General features: G+C 40.3%; 2 protein-coding genes across 3 annotated transcripts; both read right to left on the reverse strand.

Annotated features, from left to right (window-relative positions):
• Nucleotides 1-700: 700 nt before the first annotated feature.
• LOC118335385 (protein rapunzel-like) lies at nucleotides 701-5,837 on the reverse strand. The gene is made up of 3 exons (XM_035671633.1): nucleotides 5,716-5,837; nucleotides 3,601-4,097; nucleotides 701-3,505 (listed from the first exon to the last, which is right to left on the reverse strand). Exons 2-3 carry the CDS (start codon nucleotides 4,092-4,094, stop codon nucleotides 2,815-2,817), a joined length of 1,185 nt encoding a protein of 394 aa, XP_035527526.1. The 5' UTR covers nucleotides 4,095-4,097; nucleotides 5,716-5,837; the 3' UTR covers nucleotides 701-2,814.
• A 2,950-nt stretch (nucleotides 5,838-8,787) lies between these two features.
• Nucleotides 8,788-14,903, reverse strand: LOC118335493 (protein rapunzel-like). Of its 2 annotated transcripts, XM_035671795.1 has the most exons (3): nucleotides 14,811-14,903; nucleotides 12,063-12,156; nucleotides 8,788-11,519 (listed from the first exon to the last, which is right to left on the reverse strand). In XM_035671795.1, exon 3 carries the CDS (start codon nucleotides 11,486-11,488, stop codon nucleotides 10,805-10,807), a length of 684 nt encoding a protein of 227 aa, XP_035527688.1. In that variant the 5' UTR covers nucleotides 11,489-11,519; nucleotides 12,063-12,156; nucleotides 14,811-14,903; the 3' UTR covers nucleotides 8,788-10,804. The 2 variants fall into 2 exon arrangements, with proteins under 2 accessions (XP_035527688.1, XP_035527689.1); XM_035671796.1 differs by lacking the exon at nucleotides 12,063-12,156 and having other exon boundaries at nucleotides 14,811-14,875.
• Nucleotides 14,904-16,368: the final 1,465 nt, after the last annotated feature.

Below are 16,368 nucleotides of genomic sequence, written 5' to 3' on the forward strand. Positions count from 1 at the left end.
TCATGTTAATTAATGAGCTTTAGAGTTCCTGGTACGCGGATCTAGAACCAGGCTGTCAATCAAATCATAATCAAATCATAATTTGGGCTAAAAATTTGTTAACGGCTCAAATTCTATCTTTAAAAACATTTTCATAAACATGCACTGAACTCCTGTAACAACCTCATCTTCCTACCCCAGCAGCTAAAAAAAAACGTTACACCGAGAAACCTCAAGATGATTCATCACAGTCCACTTCCTCCTGCACTGTGCTGTGTGTTACAGATAGCACATGATGGATTCTGACAGGCCTGATTTACGTCAGAGAAGCCGAGCAGCTAAAGACCCTCTAGATCCACTGAGATATGAAATGATGGCCGTCTCCACCCGCTCTGCACCTACGCCATGCATTATGACTGATACCATCCTGCTAAGCCAAGCACTTTGCTGCTCGTCTGCAGGATATTAGCTCAGCCAGAGGTTATTCATAGACTATCAAACTAGAGCTGCGGTCAGGAAATGCTGACTTATGTGTAAATATCAATTAAATTAGTCAAGTCCCTGTTGCTGAGGGTGCACTGCCTGGTTTTAATGGCCACAGACACTAACAGTGCTGCGTAAATCACATTTGTACAAGAAAAGAGAGGCAGATATTAGATTAGACTTGTTTACACATCCATTAAATATTTGTATTTGCTCATTAACTGTCATAAAGCATAAAGATTTTGCTGAGCATTGATCGTGCACTTATTTTATTGTTGAAGCTGATTTGGTTTAATAATACATGTCATTTTGATATAAATACCCATTTTACAATATTACCAATTGGTATAACACAATGGACTTAAATTATCCCATTTCATAAAAGTGGTGCATTGGTTGTGATCCATAGCTCTTTCCTGGCACAGGGAGTGAAATGATTTTAAATTTCTAGCAAAAATCACAGTGGTGTATTTGAAATAAGCAACAAAGAAGTGTTAAGTATGAGCAGGGATCATAACAGACAAATTACAGCCACAAAGACAAAAAATCATACATAAATCATAAAAAATATATAATTTGGCCAGGAAGTGCAAAATAACACAGTAATTATCATTTATTAACAAGAATTACAAAAATAAAATGCACAAACAAATTAATATTGCAGGCAGAATCACTTCTCATCCAGCCTGAAGCAACTGACAGGAACCATTACGTAAGTCTAGGCACATCACTGGTAAGCAGTGGGGTTTGGTTGTTTTGGTTCGAGGGGTTTGAATGTGTTTAGAACACAAGGCACATTGTCACGTCTCCAGTGCCAAACTCCAAGCCACTGGTTTTTCACGCCTGAAAAAGTAACCTCTGTCCCTCCTGTCAGAGTTATGTAGGCCAGCCTGCTGAGCAGAGACAAAATGGGAGCAGAGCTCAGTAGATGCAGCCTCAGCAAAACCATCTCTTTTAGAGCTGTTAGGTGCAGAAGCCATTTCTCATGGGGAGACTGGATTAGTACTGTATGCGGCTGAGGTAAAAGCATAGACACTTCCCATTATTATATACAGTACAGTGTTAGTGGAAAGCACTAGTTAGTGTTAGTGTAGTATAAACAAACTGGTTAGTAACTCATAAATTAATACAAATACAGAGTAACACAGTTCATAATATGCAAGCAGTTATAATTTAAACAACATTAAATAAATTTACATCAATTGACTATAATTCAAATATCTACTGTAAAGAGTTGACGCAACCCAGAGAGCGAATACAAGTGTGTTTGTGATTAAATAAAATAATCTAAAATACAATGTTACTGTTAGGGATGCACCGATCTGACTCTTTCTCTCCTGATACTGATTCCAATGTGTAAATTTGGGGTATTGTCTGATAACAAGTATCAATCCAGTGCCAGTGCTGCTGAAGTCCTTATGTGTGTTAAGTAACATGAAGATATAGCCATTAAAGTGGTGCAAGGTAATTAGCTACAGTTGCTCAAGTAATGTAATGTACTTGCAGTTTTGAGCTATTTGTACTCTACTTGAGTATATCCATTTTATGATATTTCATATTTTTACTCCACTACTTTTCAGAGGTAAATGTTATACTTTAATTTTCCATCGAATGACCCCTCAGATTTGGACTAAACTACCGAACACTGTTTAAGTAGTTAAGTCAAACAGCTACAACAGTAGAATGCTGCTTAGGTATAGCTGCATCAGTAGTACCAATCTAACAATATCATATATAATAGGGTCCATTTTTCTGCAGCATAGGTACTTTTACTTCTTGATACTTTAAGTAAATTTAGCTAATACTTATGTACTTTTACTTAAGTGGGATTTTGAGGGCAGGACTTTTGCTTGTAATGTACTGTAAGTGGAAGCTATTAGTTGCTATGTATGTAGTTACATAAGCTCACCGCAAAAAATAAATGAGCAGAAAAGAAAATAATGGGACTCCCTATAATAAAAATACCATTTGTGTGACTATAGTGAATAATAACTGCTGACAAATATTGATGAATGAGACAATACTGTGCACAAGGGACTGCTGTGGTGCTCAGAATTCAGTCTGCAGTTGTATGTGACTTAACTGAACTTGGAATGATCTGATTTTATAATTAAAGTGACTTGTTAATGTGGATTGGTATCTGGCTGATACCTGATTTGCCTAATAATCAAGTGTATCAGAAAGGTGCATCCCCAGTTTCTGCCATTCATTATAATAATTTCTTTATGATAAACTTACATACTGATATTCTCAGCTCAATCTTGCAGAGGGACAAGCAACACAAATCTATAGTATCTCATTTTAAATACTGCTTTAAAATCTAAATCTTAAACATTTGTCAGCTTGTCTGCTTTACTCCGAGTGCACACACACTGCCACATTCTTGTGTCTCTCCCAATAGTGACACTCTTCCGGAAAGCTCCACGCAGCTGCAGACTCCTTGTGGCGACTGACGGCGTGAACAACAAACCCACACAGCTGCTTCTCCAGCACCTCCACCACTGCCGGGGCGTTTCCCTTCTTCCCCTGGCCATCCATCACCTGCCGGATGAAGTCACGGGGCACCGGCTGGGGTTTGGTGCTGTACGACACCACCAAGTTTATGTTGTTCACCTGGAGCACCTCGAACCAGTTCTGTCCTGCCACATGATGAAAGTGCTCCCCTGCTCGCCAGTTCCGGTAGGTGCTCCCTGAATGGTTAATTAGCCGCACTGACCAGTGGACCCAATCATACTTTTTCACCAAGAACTCAAGAAGCTGCTGAGTTGTATCTTGCAGGTTCTCTTCTTCCTTTTCTTGCAGGAGATGCTGGGCATCTAATTTTGCTTGCTCTGGGAAGGCAGCAGTACAAGACTCGATGGTCATCTTCATCCTGGACTCTACTTCTTCAATTTTGCTGCTCCATTCTTGGATTTTGTCCTCTTCTTCCTCTTGGCCCTGGGTTAAGGCGCAGTGACCCAGCAGAGCAATCAGGCCCAAACAGAAGAGCTCCTTCATCCGGACACAGAAATCTTCCAGGAGACGGCGGTTCCTTGCTACATACCTGCAAAACAGAGGAACCATTTGCATTTATGAGAATGGTGTCAAGACATGAGAGCTGCAATGAATTCAGGAATATAAATATGCTGAACAATTTACCTCTCGACCAACTCTAAAACCGACTCTCCAAAGGTGTTTGTCCCCATCAAAGCATCATACAGCACAAACAGGTTCTTCTCTCCTCCAGTTTTGGAAAAGTGCTCCAGAAAAAGTCTGGTCTTCACGTCCCTGAACTGCTGTTTCGCCTCCAAGATATCCATATATTTCCGAAACTGGTTCCTAATGTTCTCCTCCACTGAGAAGTACTGGGAATCCAGTCTCCCTTTCTTGATCTCGCAGTCGATGTCTTCCAGTTGGGTGGAGAGCACGTCGAGCTTGTTCCTCACCGTCAGAAACTGCTCTTTCACATAGATGACTTCTTTGCTCTGAATGTTGTCTAAGGCCAGTCGCAGTACTGGTGCGGCGGCCTCACAGAGGGGGAAGAGCTCACCTACAGCGCTGGCCAACACCTCGGCCCCTTTCTCAAACATATCCATCACTGCCTCGATGGCCTCCTTCTTCTGGGCCACAACCCTCTCCAATGAACTGGTCATATTCTGAGACACAGAGGGACAAAATATGGTGACGTGTATAAATAAATCTTAGTGGAGTGCCAAAATGGGTTGTAGTCTTTATTCTGTTAAAATATTTATGAAATAGACTTGTTTACAGAGGTTCTCAACCTTTTAGGATTGTGAACCCTTAAAATAAAGCAGTGTCATAATTGACCCCTTTTTCACAGACCGTGTGGTCTATAAGTTGTGAGCAGTTCCACCAAAGAGTGATTTTTCCCTCCAAATTTCTCAGATTGTTTCATTTGAATAACTGATAGAGGTCAGAAGAGGTACATCTAATAGTACTTCAGAAGAAAAAAGCAGATTAGATAAAAGGCCAAAAAAGAATACTATATTTGTGTAGCAGAACAATGTTTTTTTTCTGTTTTACTATCCTGTTACTCATTTTATGCCCCCTCAAATGTACCATACCAAACCCTCTCAGGTTGGGAAGGACTAGTCTGAAATATAAACTAATGAAGTCCACGGCACCGGCATGTCTTGAGCAACTTACCATAGTTAATTACTAAATAGAACATAAGATAAACGCTAAACAATCTTGGTCTCTTTTAGGACATGCTAGTATTAACACGAGAAGACGCTTTCCCCTACAAGGTTGTAAAATACATTTGTGCATAAACTAAACTCATCTTTCACTACAACTATTTTGATAATGGAATAATCGTCTTACAAAAATACCAAATGCTTTCTGCTTGCTGCATCTCCAATATGAGGATTTGCTGCTTTCCTTTTCATATAAACTAAACATATTATATATTATATATAATTAATATTATTATACATTATTATATATAAAATAATTGTTATTTGCAGCCCTGAAATATCTTTTAGCAAAGAAGACAAGATACCAAGTTTAAGTTGGTCAAATGTTAAAATCTCCATTTCTGTTATTTCAGCTGATAAATATGAAGGTAAATATGATGTCAGGATTTAAAAAAAGAGAAAATCTTTACCTTGACCCTTTTAAACTGTGATTATATTCAATCTTTTGTGAATCCACCCACTCAAAAGGATGCAGGTAATGATGTCATATAAACAAAATGGGGGCCTGAGATACTTGGATGAGAAAATGACACAGATGCCCTTGGGTCTGTATATGACTCATTTCAAAGCAGAGCAGACCAAGGCCAAACCATGTTTAAAAATCCCCTTTCATCCTTGCTTGCAACCTGACATACATAAATTACTGCATCCTCTCTGTTCAGATGTCTGCCTGTAGATGGACCCCAGATGCTGCGTCACCCAAGTCCTCGACAAATGAACATCGACATTAAATTAGTTTTGTTTATTCCTATCTGAAAATGCGTGGCTTTTTCTCTCTTCTTTATAGTGAAGAAGAGAGCCCGAGAGATACATAATCAAATAAATAAAGAGTTTAAGACCAAAAAGGATCCTTAAAGTAAATAAATGAAGAAAAAGCTTGTCTTGTCCAAACTGCACCATGTTTAACTGCCATGCGCACCCAAAAAGAAATGCGCAACGGAAGCCCTTTTTACGCACAAATCCCCTGAGAACATCGGACACACCTTACAGCATATTTACCCTTTATGGTGGAGGATAAAGACACCACATTCCTGTAATAACAGCGTTTTCTCCGTACCTGAATGAAATGAGTCTGCTGCCCCTTCACGCCTGATGATCTCCAACAGCTGCAAACAAGTTTTTTTTTTTCTTCAAGTTTGAGAAAATTCCCACGGTTCTCTCATCCACTGTGGAGGCGAGGAGGGGTCCAAAAACAGGATCCAGAGAGGAAGAAGAGATGCGTGCACAATATCTGCAAAGGAGAGAGAGAGAAGGAGAGAGAGGAGAAGAGAGAGAGAGAGAGACAGACAGACAAACGGACAGACAGAGCGCAAAAAGCAAGAGGTGAAATATGTGGTCGGTTCCATTTTCTTTTCAGTCTTCATGTCACCATGAAAGGACGATCCTGTCTCTTCTCAACAATACGGAACTAAATTTAAATATTGTTTTCTGTGTTTTATTCCTCACACATTTTCATCGGATTTCTTCCTGAGAGAGAGCTTTTGCGCACTTGGTGCAAATGTGTCTTCATCCCCATTATGTGCTTCAGCTGTTCCTAATGTTAAAGGATCCAAACTTGAGGTAAGACGATCGGAGAACTGCTGTGGTGTTTTGTCTTTTTGGTGTTTGAATACGACAAGTTGATGTAACCATCATCACCATTTTTTATTTTTGCTACAACCGTATCATAAATGGATGTGCTGCGCACACACAGCTGTGGTGTGAAATACACCCTTAATGTTAGGATTTTAAATATGATTCAGAATCTGTTATATTAATAGAGATTTGAAGGGAGCGAATTTATCAAATCAGTGTTTATTTATAACAGCACAGACGTGCGTCACCTCTCTCCAATCAGATTTGTCACAAATATAAACATATCAAGTAAAACATTCTTTCAAAAATCGAAATGAACACCAAACGTAGCATTTTTCTTCATTCAGAGGACTTTATTATCATGAAATTATACCTCACATCCCCTCCAGCCCCCCTCATCAGTGCGCTCACGACGCGCCCTGTGAGCGCCTAAAGCTCCCTCACCAAAAAAAGAAAAATCATTACGCAGATCGTTTCTCCTCTAAACAATGAAGGGCTTTATGTCATGTATAAAGGGTTTTTTTTTTAACGTATTATGCCCAAGACTTTTATCTGAATTTCTTTGATGATATCGATTTTCTTTAGGTGAAAATGGATTCTCCAAAACGAGCTCATGTCATGAAGAGAAAAATGAGCTCTATTACATGATGGACGACGTTGTTGTTGGTGGCTCATAGACCCTCATCGTGCAGTCTGCAGGGAAGGTAAGAACCTCAGATCTTCTCTCCTCTCTCAGTAATCTGCATTTCAAACGCCTGTAATGCACATTTTCCTGTTTTGGTTCCCCGACTCTGAGCTGTGAGTCAAACCTGTTCAGCTGGATAATGATGCATGAGGGCCATTCCAGAGGTACTTAACCCAGGCCATGTGCCCATTTCACTTCACCTGAGGTAAATTCTTTCCCCCTTTGATCCTTTACGTTCATGTGGGTTGCCTTCGCGCATGTAATGTAGGAGATCTGTTTGGGTCCTGAAAGGGAAGCAGGCTTTAACAGCTCGTCAAATTGGAGGCGTATATGTGATGCTTTAGTCCTGTGGGCCCCCGGGGAGTTCAGATAAAACAGGTGTAATGCTGAAGCGAGTGAAGTACTCACGCCCTCTTGCGTACAAATCAGTAAATAACACATTGACGTGTCTTCTTAGATTCCTGGCCCCCTATTGTACCATCTGAGGACATTATTTAATACCACTACAGATCTCTGATTTTGCCAAATTTAAAGAATAGGCGTTGGGTAAAAACAATTATGTACAAAACCCTTAAAAATATTTAAAGTTGATGATGATGCAGTCATCAAAGACAAAGCTTCTTGGGTTTGAATATTTTACTGTGCAAGTAACAGTATTATTGTTTAAACAAATAGAAACTATATATATATGACCATGTTAAACTGTGGGAAAAAAGCTACTATATTGATTGTTTTATATGTTTCTGTTTAAGGATCTGATTTTTGTTTCCAACACAAATATTCTGTAGTGTCTTGAATTAGATTTGCTATTAATGATGTACTTGTTTTACATTGAGAGTAAACAAAGACTATTTGAAACCCAAAAATCACAAAATCATGCAAGTGTTCCACCTTTGATTACAATATTCTCCTTTCATATTTCGCTGCTCGGGATCTCTCCATTGTATCACATTCTCCTCAGTGCATGAGTGATATTTAATATTAGAGCAGCAGAGGGCGACAATCGTTAGACTTCATGTGAAAGTCGAGGTGAGAAAGCACATGAAACATTTGACCTTTTATTCCACTCATTATTTTACTACATTTTGCTTTGTGCTTTCGTGGTGTTTTCAAGAGGATTCTTTTGATACAGCTACATTTTCCAGGCGCAAAAAGAACCACACTTTATGGCCAAAAGTATGTGGACACCCAAACGTCATATCCACATGAGATTGCTGAACATCTCATTCCAAAACTATACACATTAATGTGCTGCTGTAACAGCCTCCACTCTTCTGGGCCTGGCTGCAGGGATTTGTTGACGTCGGGCACTGATGTTGCAGGGTGACGAGGTCGGGCTCACAGCTCGCATTCCAGTTCATCCCAAAGGAGTTGGATGGGGTTGAGGTCAGGGTCAGCTAAGTTCTTTCACACCGCCAAACTGGGAAAACCATTTCCTTATGGACATTGTTTTATGCATTGGGGCAATAATTCGGAAACAGGAAAGGACCTTCCCCTCACTGTTGCTACAGCGCTGGAAGCACACTATTAGTTATAATATTGTTGCTGTATCATTGAGATTTTAAATGCAACTAAAGGGCCTGAACCATGAAAAACAGCACAAACCAAATGTACACAAGAATAAGGAGTCAAGTAATTAAATATTTCAGTTTTTAGTAGGGGGCTCATTGGATATAGTAGAATTTTGATGGTATGACCCCGACTACATTATTTAACACAAACCCGTTAATATTTCAGTGCTCTGCAAAGGCTCAGTCTACCTCCCTATTTCCTTTTAATACATTGATACAGACCAATACAGAAATTTAACTAATAGTGGAGTATTTCTCCATATTACTGTTACTATCATAGTAAAGAATGAACTTCTCATTATTATTCACTTATGTTTATTTATAGTGGAACATATACAACCAGGCATCAAAGACTCATAACAAAAAAGGCAACATATTCACAAATATGACATTTCAAAAAAAGCCTTTAAGAGGTTCATATAATATCGACAGCATTTTGACTCTATATATTTGTAGCGTATACTGAATCTGTTGTAACAATAGGAGATATGGCACAATGCCACACAACCATAAACCACTTTAGGACAGAGTTATGTATTGAAAGGATGAGAGTAATTAATGACAGATATTGTTTAGTGATCACGTGTTTAGTTGCTGACAATCTGAACTGTCCTGATGCAGCAATCCAAAACCTGCCGAGTACTTTAGATAACACCCGTTTGCTAAAACAAACAAACAAAAAAGACATTTATAAACATTTAAACCACAAATTTCAAATCTAAACTGTAGCGCACAGACCTTTCAAAACATAATGCCATACACAACATTATACTTAAATGATTAAGACAAAAACGCTTAAAAAGGAAAAAAGCCAATGATATAAAACTAATGGCACATTCAGGCACTGTTGGTCAGATGAGGAAATATTATGAGAAGAGCACAGAGTCAAAACCTCTCTTCATGCTGATGCTTAACTGTAAAAAAAAATAAAAAGCAACCCAAATACTGGACTTTAAATGTTTTATAGGTTCTAAAAGGCCATATACCAAAGAAACTGATATATATATATTTTTTTTTATTACAAAAACACTTCCTGTGTTAAATGTAATAGAAAATAAGAGACAGAACTGCACAAGTCCAGTGACCTTTCTATGATCCATTTTAAAAGTCAATCATCTCAGTTGTGTAATAATCATAACACAATGATGGTTTGCGTAAACGGAAGCACATGTTGCATTTGTTTAATTTGACCTCATAAATGGCAAATTATATTTAGTGTATCCTTCTGTGGTGAAGTGTTTTGCCAGATAGTAGTGTAGCGTTACAAACAAATCAGATTTCATGTGTACTGTTCCGTGTTTTTCTAACCAAAAATACTCACTAGAAGAAAAGTATAAAGAACTTGGTAGAGCAGAAACAGAAATTAGTGTAAAATCCGATTACAGTTGGTGCTCAAGAGCAACAAGTGTACGCAGTGTATCACGAACTCCATGCATATGAAACATACAACATTTGTGGCACATATGTTATTTGCACATGAGAGTATAATCATGTTTAGTGTATGTTGATTATATGAGGATATTGGTGTAGTTAGATTCAAACTTTGGCTTGTTTGTTCCTCGTTTTCTACCTTTTTTATATTGTAGATTATAGTTATAACTTGATTGACGACTTAACTCTCTTATAGCAGTTATCCAACAATTAAAAATAAGATATAGTCTAAAATTTTAAGGAATTCACAGGAGGCCCTCTAGTGGATTTACATTAATATGACAGCCGCCTAAGCCAAGTTTCCTCTTCCCCTTTAAACTGTATCCAGTTGCCTCCGAGGTTGAGGTTTCAGCCAGGCTAATTGCACATACCAACAAACTGATTAACTTGTAGTGTAATACAGAAAACTACAATATATGGCAAATCATTTCCAAAAGTGCATAAAGGGGTGTGATACGTTGCAATATCGCACACTGAAGTGTGTAAGTGCAATTTCCTTACATTGCTCAAAATTAACTTTCAGAGTAGATTAATGATTCATTGTATTGATCCCACTGCTGTTTAGCGTCCTCTATCTGTATCAACTGAAACCACATTCATCAAATGACAAGGCAAATATTGTGCAATAATTAAGTTGTCTTCACCTAAACTTGGACAGCAAACAGCCTGTGGCTCAAAGATCGCTCATGCCAGAAGTTAGTGTTTTGAAGAGAATGAGACATACTGTTGCTCATCATCACTGGGCTTGGAAGCAGTCGACCTACTTTAGATGCTTACAAGTGTTTATAGGGAGAGAAAAGGAAGGCGTTACAGAGGGAATGTGGACACACGAGTCCCGAATATGAAGATAAAGCAGCAGTGGAGAAAGAAAACAGCATGCTTCCTTATTTGCACTTGCTAAGAGCCTCCTGCATCTTCTCTTGAACGTGCTCCATCTTCTCGGCCCACTCCTCGCTCAGACCCTCCTCGTCGTCTCCAATGACGGCGGAGTAGCCCATCAGGGCGATGAGGCCGATGCAGAACAGGTAGGTGAGCCGGGTGCAGAGTCGCTCCATAGTCTGCCGGTCGCCTTGTGAATGCTTCAGGTAGACCTCCAGGATGGGTCTGCTGAAGAGCTTCGGTTTGCCCACCACGCCGTCGTACAGCGTGTGCAGGTTCTGATCTCCCAAGTCATTGGAATAGCTCTCCTCGAAGTCGTCCTTCTTGCCCTCGCGGTGCTCCGGCCGTGCCTCCACCATCTCCATGAACTTTCTGAACTGGTTCTTCAGGTTCTCCTCCACGCGACAGTACTGGCCATCCAGCGTCTCTTTCTTGATCTGTACCAGCGTGTTGCGATTCATCTGGGACAGCTGGTCCAGTGCGCGGTTGACCGAGCCGAACTCGCGCTTCAGAGTGCGGATGTCCTCGTCATCGACGTGGTGCAGCACCACGCGGATCAGGGAACCCGCCACGCCAAAAATGGGGTTAACCACCGCTGCTGCTGAGGAGATAGTGGCCACACACTGGAGCACTTTGACCAGGCCCTGCTTCAGCTTGGCCTGGTCCTCGATGATGTCCTCATCCATCATGATTTCCAGGATGAGAAGATGTTGTGGATGTCTGTGACAGAGATGAGAAGAGAGAAAAATTAGGGAAATAGTGTTAAATTGGTAATCATTTCCATTATTTGCATGCAAAAATGGGAAATTTGTCAACAGGCAAACATAAAAACTAACAACAAACAAACATACATACATACATACAGGAGGAAAGAATGAAGTTTTCATGAATAAATCCATGTGTGGAACTCATTTGACAGCCATGAAAAAGGATAAGAAGTCCATTGTACTGGTAAAAGGGCTCAGCTTGACCAACAATGTCACAGCTCTAAATCAGCTGACTCCACTTCTCAGCTGCTCGATAAATCAGAGCATTGAAAGAGGACAAGCAAAACTGATCTAATAGTAACATTTATATCGTACTGACATCCAGCACAGAGCAACTTATATTCAGTTGTACAGCAGCTTATCATCACTAACTGATTATTTCAGTTCCTTTGAGTCGGAAATGTCCTCTGACAGCTGTTGCAGCTGTCGGGATCAAGAAAAAGCATTTCATGGCTGTTTCACACAATATTCCATCATGACAGTTGTAGCCTCTTACATCAAATTTATTCTCTTCAAGCACACAGCACACAGGAACCTCGCCCTGGATTTTTACAGCGAGAAGGGGACTCTGGTCCTGATCAGGATGATTCCTGAAACAAAAGACACACAGATATTCAGACACAAGACGCCATTCAAATACATCCGACATAGAAGCTGCATAGCTGATTTTGGTTCATTCTGTCTCCCTGAACCAGGAAGTGAACAGATTTTTGTCTCTTGCTGGTTGCAGTTTTCAGCAGTGAAGGAGTTAACAGCCTCTGTGTTTCAGTATCACACAGCTCCATTCACCACTCGAGCCTTTCAGCACCAGGCCGCTCTCTATGTGTTTCTATGGGCCGGGCTGATAGCTCCTCAGCAGCAGCGAGCTACATGAGGAAGAACTGTTGAGACGCTAGCAGCAGCAACTGGGCGGGACAGTAGAGTGGGAAAACAAATACGCCACGGCTCACTGAGCAGTAAGACTTGTTTATTACATAACAGGAGCTACTGTACAAATGTCATATGGTTTCAGGCTAGTTTAGAGGCAGAATTTACCTGTTTGAAGTCGACTATGTGAGCTGACCACTGACAGGAGACTGCTGAAAGAGCACCTCCTTGTGTTTGTAGTGTTTTTCCACACACACAAGCAAAATATAGGACAGTGACATCAGCCACAGAGCTAAATGTGTATTGCACAGTGTTAGGTCTTCTGTTATCTCCTGCTACACCTCAGCTTTGGCTCCACATGCGTGCTGTGGGTACTACAGACACATACCACTGGCAGATTACAACACAGTCACAAAGATAATCACAACCCCGTGTTGTGCCGACACGGAGGACCCACACAGCTGATGACCACAATGCTGTGCAAGTCCAAACAGGCCCCCCCTGAGACCCACACACACACTGTAATGGACAAACTAGTGTGTGACGTGTGTTTCTGTTTTGTTTTTGTCTCTTTTTAACTACCTGTGTCCACCAGAGGGGGCAGTAATTTACCTATAATGACAGCCATGATATCCGCCATCTGATTTCAGCACCACCACTGTGGACTAAAAGCAGTGAGGCAGGAGCAGGATTTAACCCTTTAGCTTCAGGCTCACTTTAAATGATGTGTTTAAATGCATGAATTCAATCAAAACATGAGCACATGTTTTACTTTATTTGAATACTTGTGAAACCTACACTTGAATAATCTTTTAAAATGAGACGAAATCTCCATGAGATGCTTCTCAAATGTCACTTTTGCTGAATTTCATCGTTTTTATACATCACATTTCAGCTTTATAACTGAAAGCCATCTGCTCACCACATAAATGTCCAATTATTTTTGGATTTCTTTGTATTATGTGGATAGTAGATGTGCTCTTTGCTTCATAGTTTGTGTTTTGTAGCTAATACGTTGTCAACAAATTACCTTCATGTGTTTTATTTCAATTTATTTGTCCTTGTTTTCACAGATGAGGCTCTACGGCAGAAAACACTCTACATGGCAAACTGCAAGAGGAGACGCTGGTAATGAAAGGGTTAATAACAGGTTTTTTGACACAAATTATCTCAGAAACAATACCATAAAAAAAAAAAGTTTAATTTCTGGAGAATATGAGCTGTATTTATCACAACAGTGATGGTTTGGATTAATCTTACAGCTTCCTGCAGCTGCATTTTCATCTTCAACATAAAATTAACTCTTTGTGCAAATTAAATGACTCCTAAATCGACTCTTTACCTTCAAAAACGTGTCCGTAAGCGAGCTTGATCAATTTGTGTCGTTTTGTAATCCATTCAAAAACAATTGAGGACTGACATATGATCACGTGATTTTTTATATATTAATAAAAATATGAATTAAGAGCCAATTAATTATACAAAGGGTTAAAATGTTCTCCATGGGTTAACCAATCAGTGTTCTGTAGCAGCGTGGCCTTTAAAGAAAGCAGAAGGGACCGCACACCCACACCTCAGTCACAAAGTCTTGGCCTAAAGTTGTGGCTCAGTGACTCAGCTTCTGCATTACTGTGCGTCTGATACAGAAAGTAGCTATAAGAAAATATAAAGTTTAAGTCATTGCCAGAAATAAACACTGACTACATGTGGGTTGTTAACAAAGCAGCTCTGTCTGTCTAATCAGGAAGTGACAGGCTGCTCTCACCTGTTTCTCTGCAGTTCTCTGAGTGGCCATCTTGAATGTTTTCTATGAGCACAGCAATGCTAATGCTAATCCAAAATTCACACATTATATTGCATTAAAAGTGTTCCTAAAGTACATGACTTACATTTTCATGACTTATTTGAATGTTTTCTGCCACTTCTTGGTGTTGCCTGACACTTTGCTCTCTGTCTTTACAGATCACAGCCTGTGTGGCAGCTGGGACACTTTTACTAAGGAAGTGTACACCCTTCAGGCTAATGCAGTTCAAACAATAACAATATTAATGAAGACTAACATACAACAATGAAGTATCTTCCGGAGTTCTTCTCTATTTGTGAGTACTAAAACAAGCAAAGCATTCCCTCTCCTATCAGCTCAGGCCCAGACAACTGCCTTCCTGCCCAGCTATGGCTCCCCCTAGCCGTGCCTCCATATTTCCTTGTTAATGCACACCATAATGCCCTGACCCTCCCTGCTCTATCACACTGTCAAGACACCAAAATACACCTGAAAACCTCTATTTCTGTGTCTAAATGTTGAGTATACAGCCTCCATCTGCCTCCCAGCCAACATTGGGCACCATTGGAGGCAGCAGGAGAGAGGATTTCTTACCTTTTGAGAGTGGCTGTGCCTATGCCTCCCTCACCAAAGTCCCAACCTCGACAGCCTCCTTCTTCTTCCCAGCAATCCCTGCAAAAAAGGACACTTCCATGTATGTTGAATGTGTAGGGGTGACCAAATTGGACTAAACCATTTATAAAGAGCCCAGAGAGCCCCTAAAACCCAGAAATTGCCATTTTGGCCCCAAATACACATAAGCTCCAAAATGCCATTTTAATATCACATATTGGTGGCCTTAAACAATAAAGCCCACTCCTCAAATACACCATGTCCTACCCCCATGGTTTCAACTTATTCTGGTCCATCCAGTAGTCATACAGTTGATACTGAAGCGCAGTTGTCAGTAAGTGCGCAGCTGAACTCTCAGGCACTTTCTGCAGTTGTCTGTGCGTTTGCCAAGCCCTGGAGCATCTTTGGGAGGCTACAAATAGTCCATTGGTGCTATTTTTGAGTCAAAGAGACCCTTATCTTGTGGACTGGACCAAAGAAACTGGAATTAAAATATTTGCATGCGCGTAAAATCCAACCATGCAAAAAGACAGCTATGGATCCAAATGGACCTCTCCAAAAGTGCACAAGTGCATCCAAAGGCACAGAGAGCTCTCCAAAGAGTCCAGGAGAAAAAAAGAGAAGATTATCCAGCTTAAAAGGTAATTATAATATAATTCCGTTTAAATTTTATCAATTGTACTCAAAAATGTAAAGTTAAACTTAAAGAAAGTCGAATTTAAAGTCCATTTGAAAGCAAAGTGCAGCAAGAGAAATGTACCAAATGGCGCAATTGGCACTGCAGACAGTAAAGTTATTTATCTAACGTATTTAAACATATTATATAATTAAATATATATGTGCTAATACGGACATCACTGTTGCACAGTTCACAAATTAAAATTACTGTTTCTCTGACCAACAGTAGCGATGAAGTAGGTTAAAAGCTGAGCTGTAAACGCACCCAGTTAGTGCGTCAAAGTAGTCCTGCAACGAGCCACAGTCTGGTCCTTTATCCAGGCTTGAATAAGCAAAAATTCAGCCCTGTGACACAAAAAAAAAAACATTATATGAGAAGCCCTACAGACACATCCAATCGATTCCTAGATCAGGGAATGACTGCGCCGGCGGTTGAAGCTGTTTTCCCCAAAATAAACCCCCATGCAAATTATTCAGGCAGCTGCCAGCAGAGCGTTAACAGACAACCCTGTTCCCTTCAAAGGCTAGCTGATGTACATGATGTTTACGTCGTGTATTACACCAGCACATAGTCACAAATAGGATGGGCGTTTGCCTCTTGCGTGTCCGGGCCTGAGTCTCCAGCAGGTTTAAGACCCCGCATCCCCTCTGTGAGACTCCGAGCCTCAGGCAGCAGCAACACAAGGGAAGCCCTGTCCTCCCTGTGGTGGTAACAGAAGAAAAATAGCAATAAAAAGACGAGTGTCTGTTAGAAATAGTCAAAGCCTTCGTTATCTGCTCAGAAATGACCACATGAACGCTCAAACGCCAGAAAAAAGAGAGATGAATGTGTAGCCTTTATTCAGCACCAGAGCACAGCCGG

This window comes from Morone saxatilis, unplaced genomic scaffold, assembly GCF_004916995.1.
Source record: "Morone saxatilis isolate NCDOM2014 unplaced genomic scaffold, NCSU_SB_2.0 Contig24, whole genome shotgun sequence".
Classification (NCBI taxonomy): Eukaryota; Metazoa; Chordata; class Actinopteri; family Moronidae; genus Morone; species Morone saxatilis.

Bases quoted from the DNA above. Each gene is read 5' to 3' on its own strand.
- LOC118335385 (XM_035671633.1), bottom strand. From the start codon at position 4,094: ATGACCAGTTCATTGGAGAGGGTTGTGGCCCAGAAGAAGGAGGCCATC. The intron at 3,506-3,600 runs GTAAATTGTTCA...TCTGTTTTGCAG, and splicing joins GTTTTAGAGTTGGTCGAGAG to GTATGTAGCAAGGAACCGCC.
- LOC118335493 (XM_035671795.1), bottom strand. From the start codon at position 11,488: ATGATGGATGAGGACATCATCGAGGACCAGGCCAAGCTGAAGCAGGGC.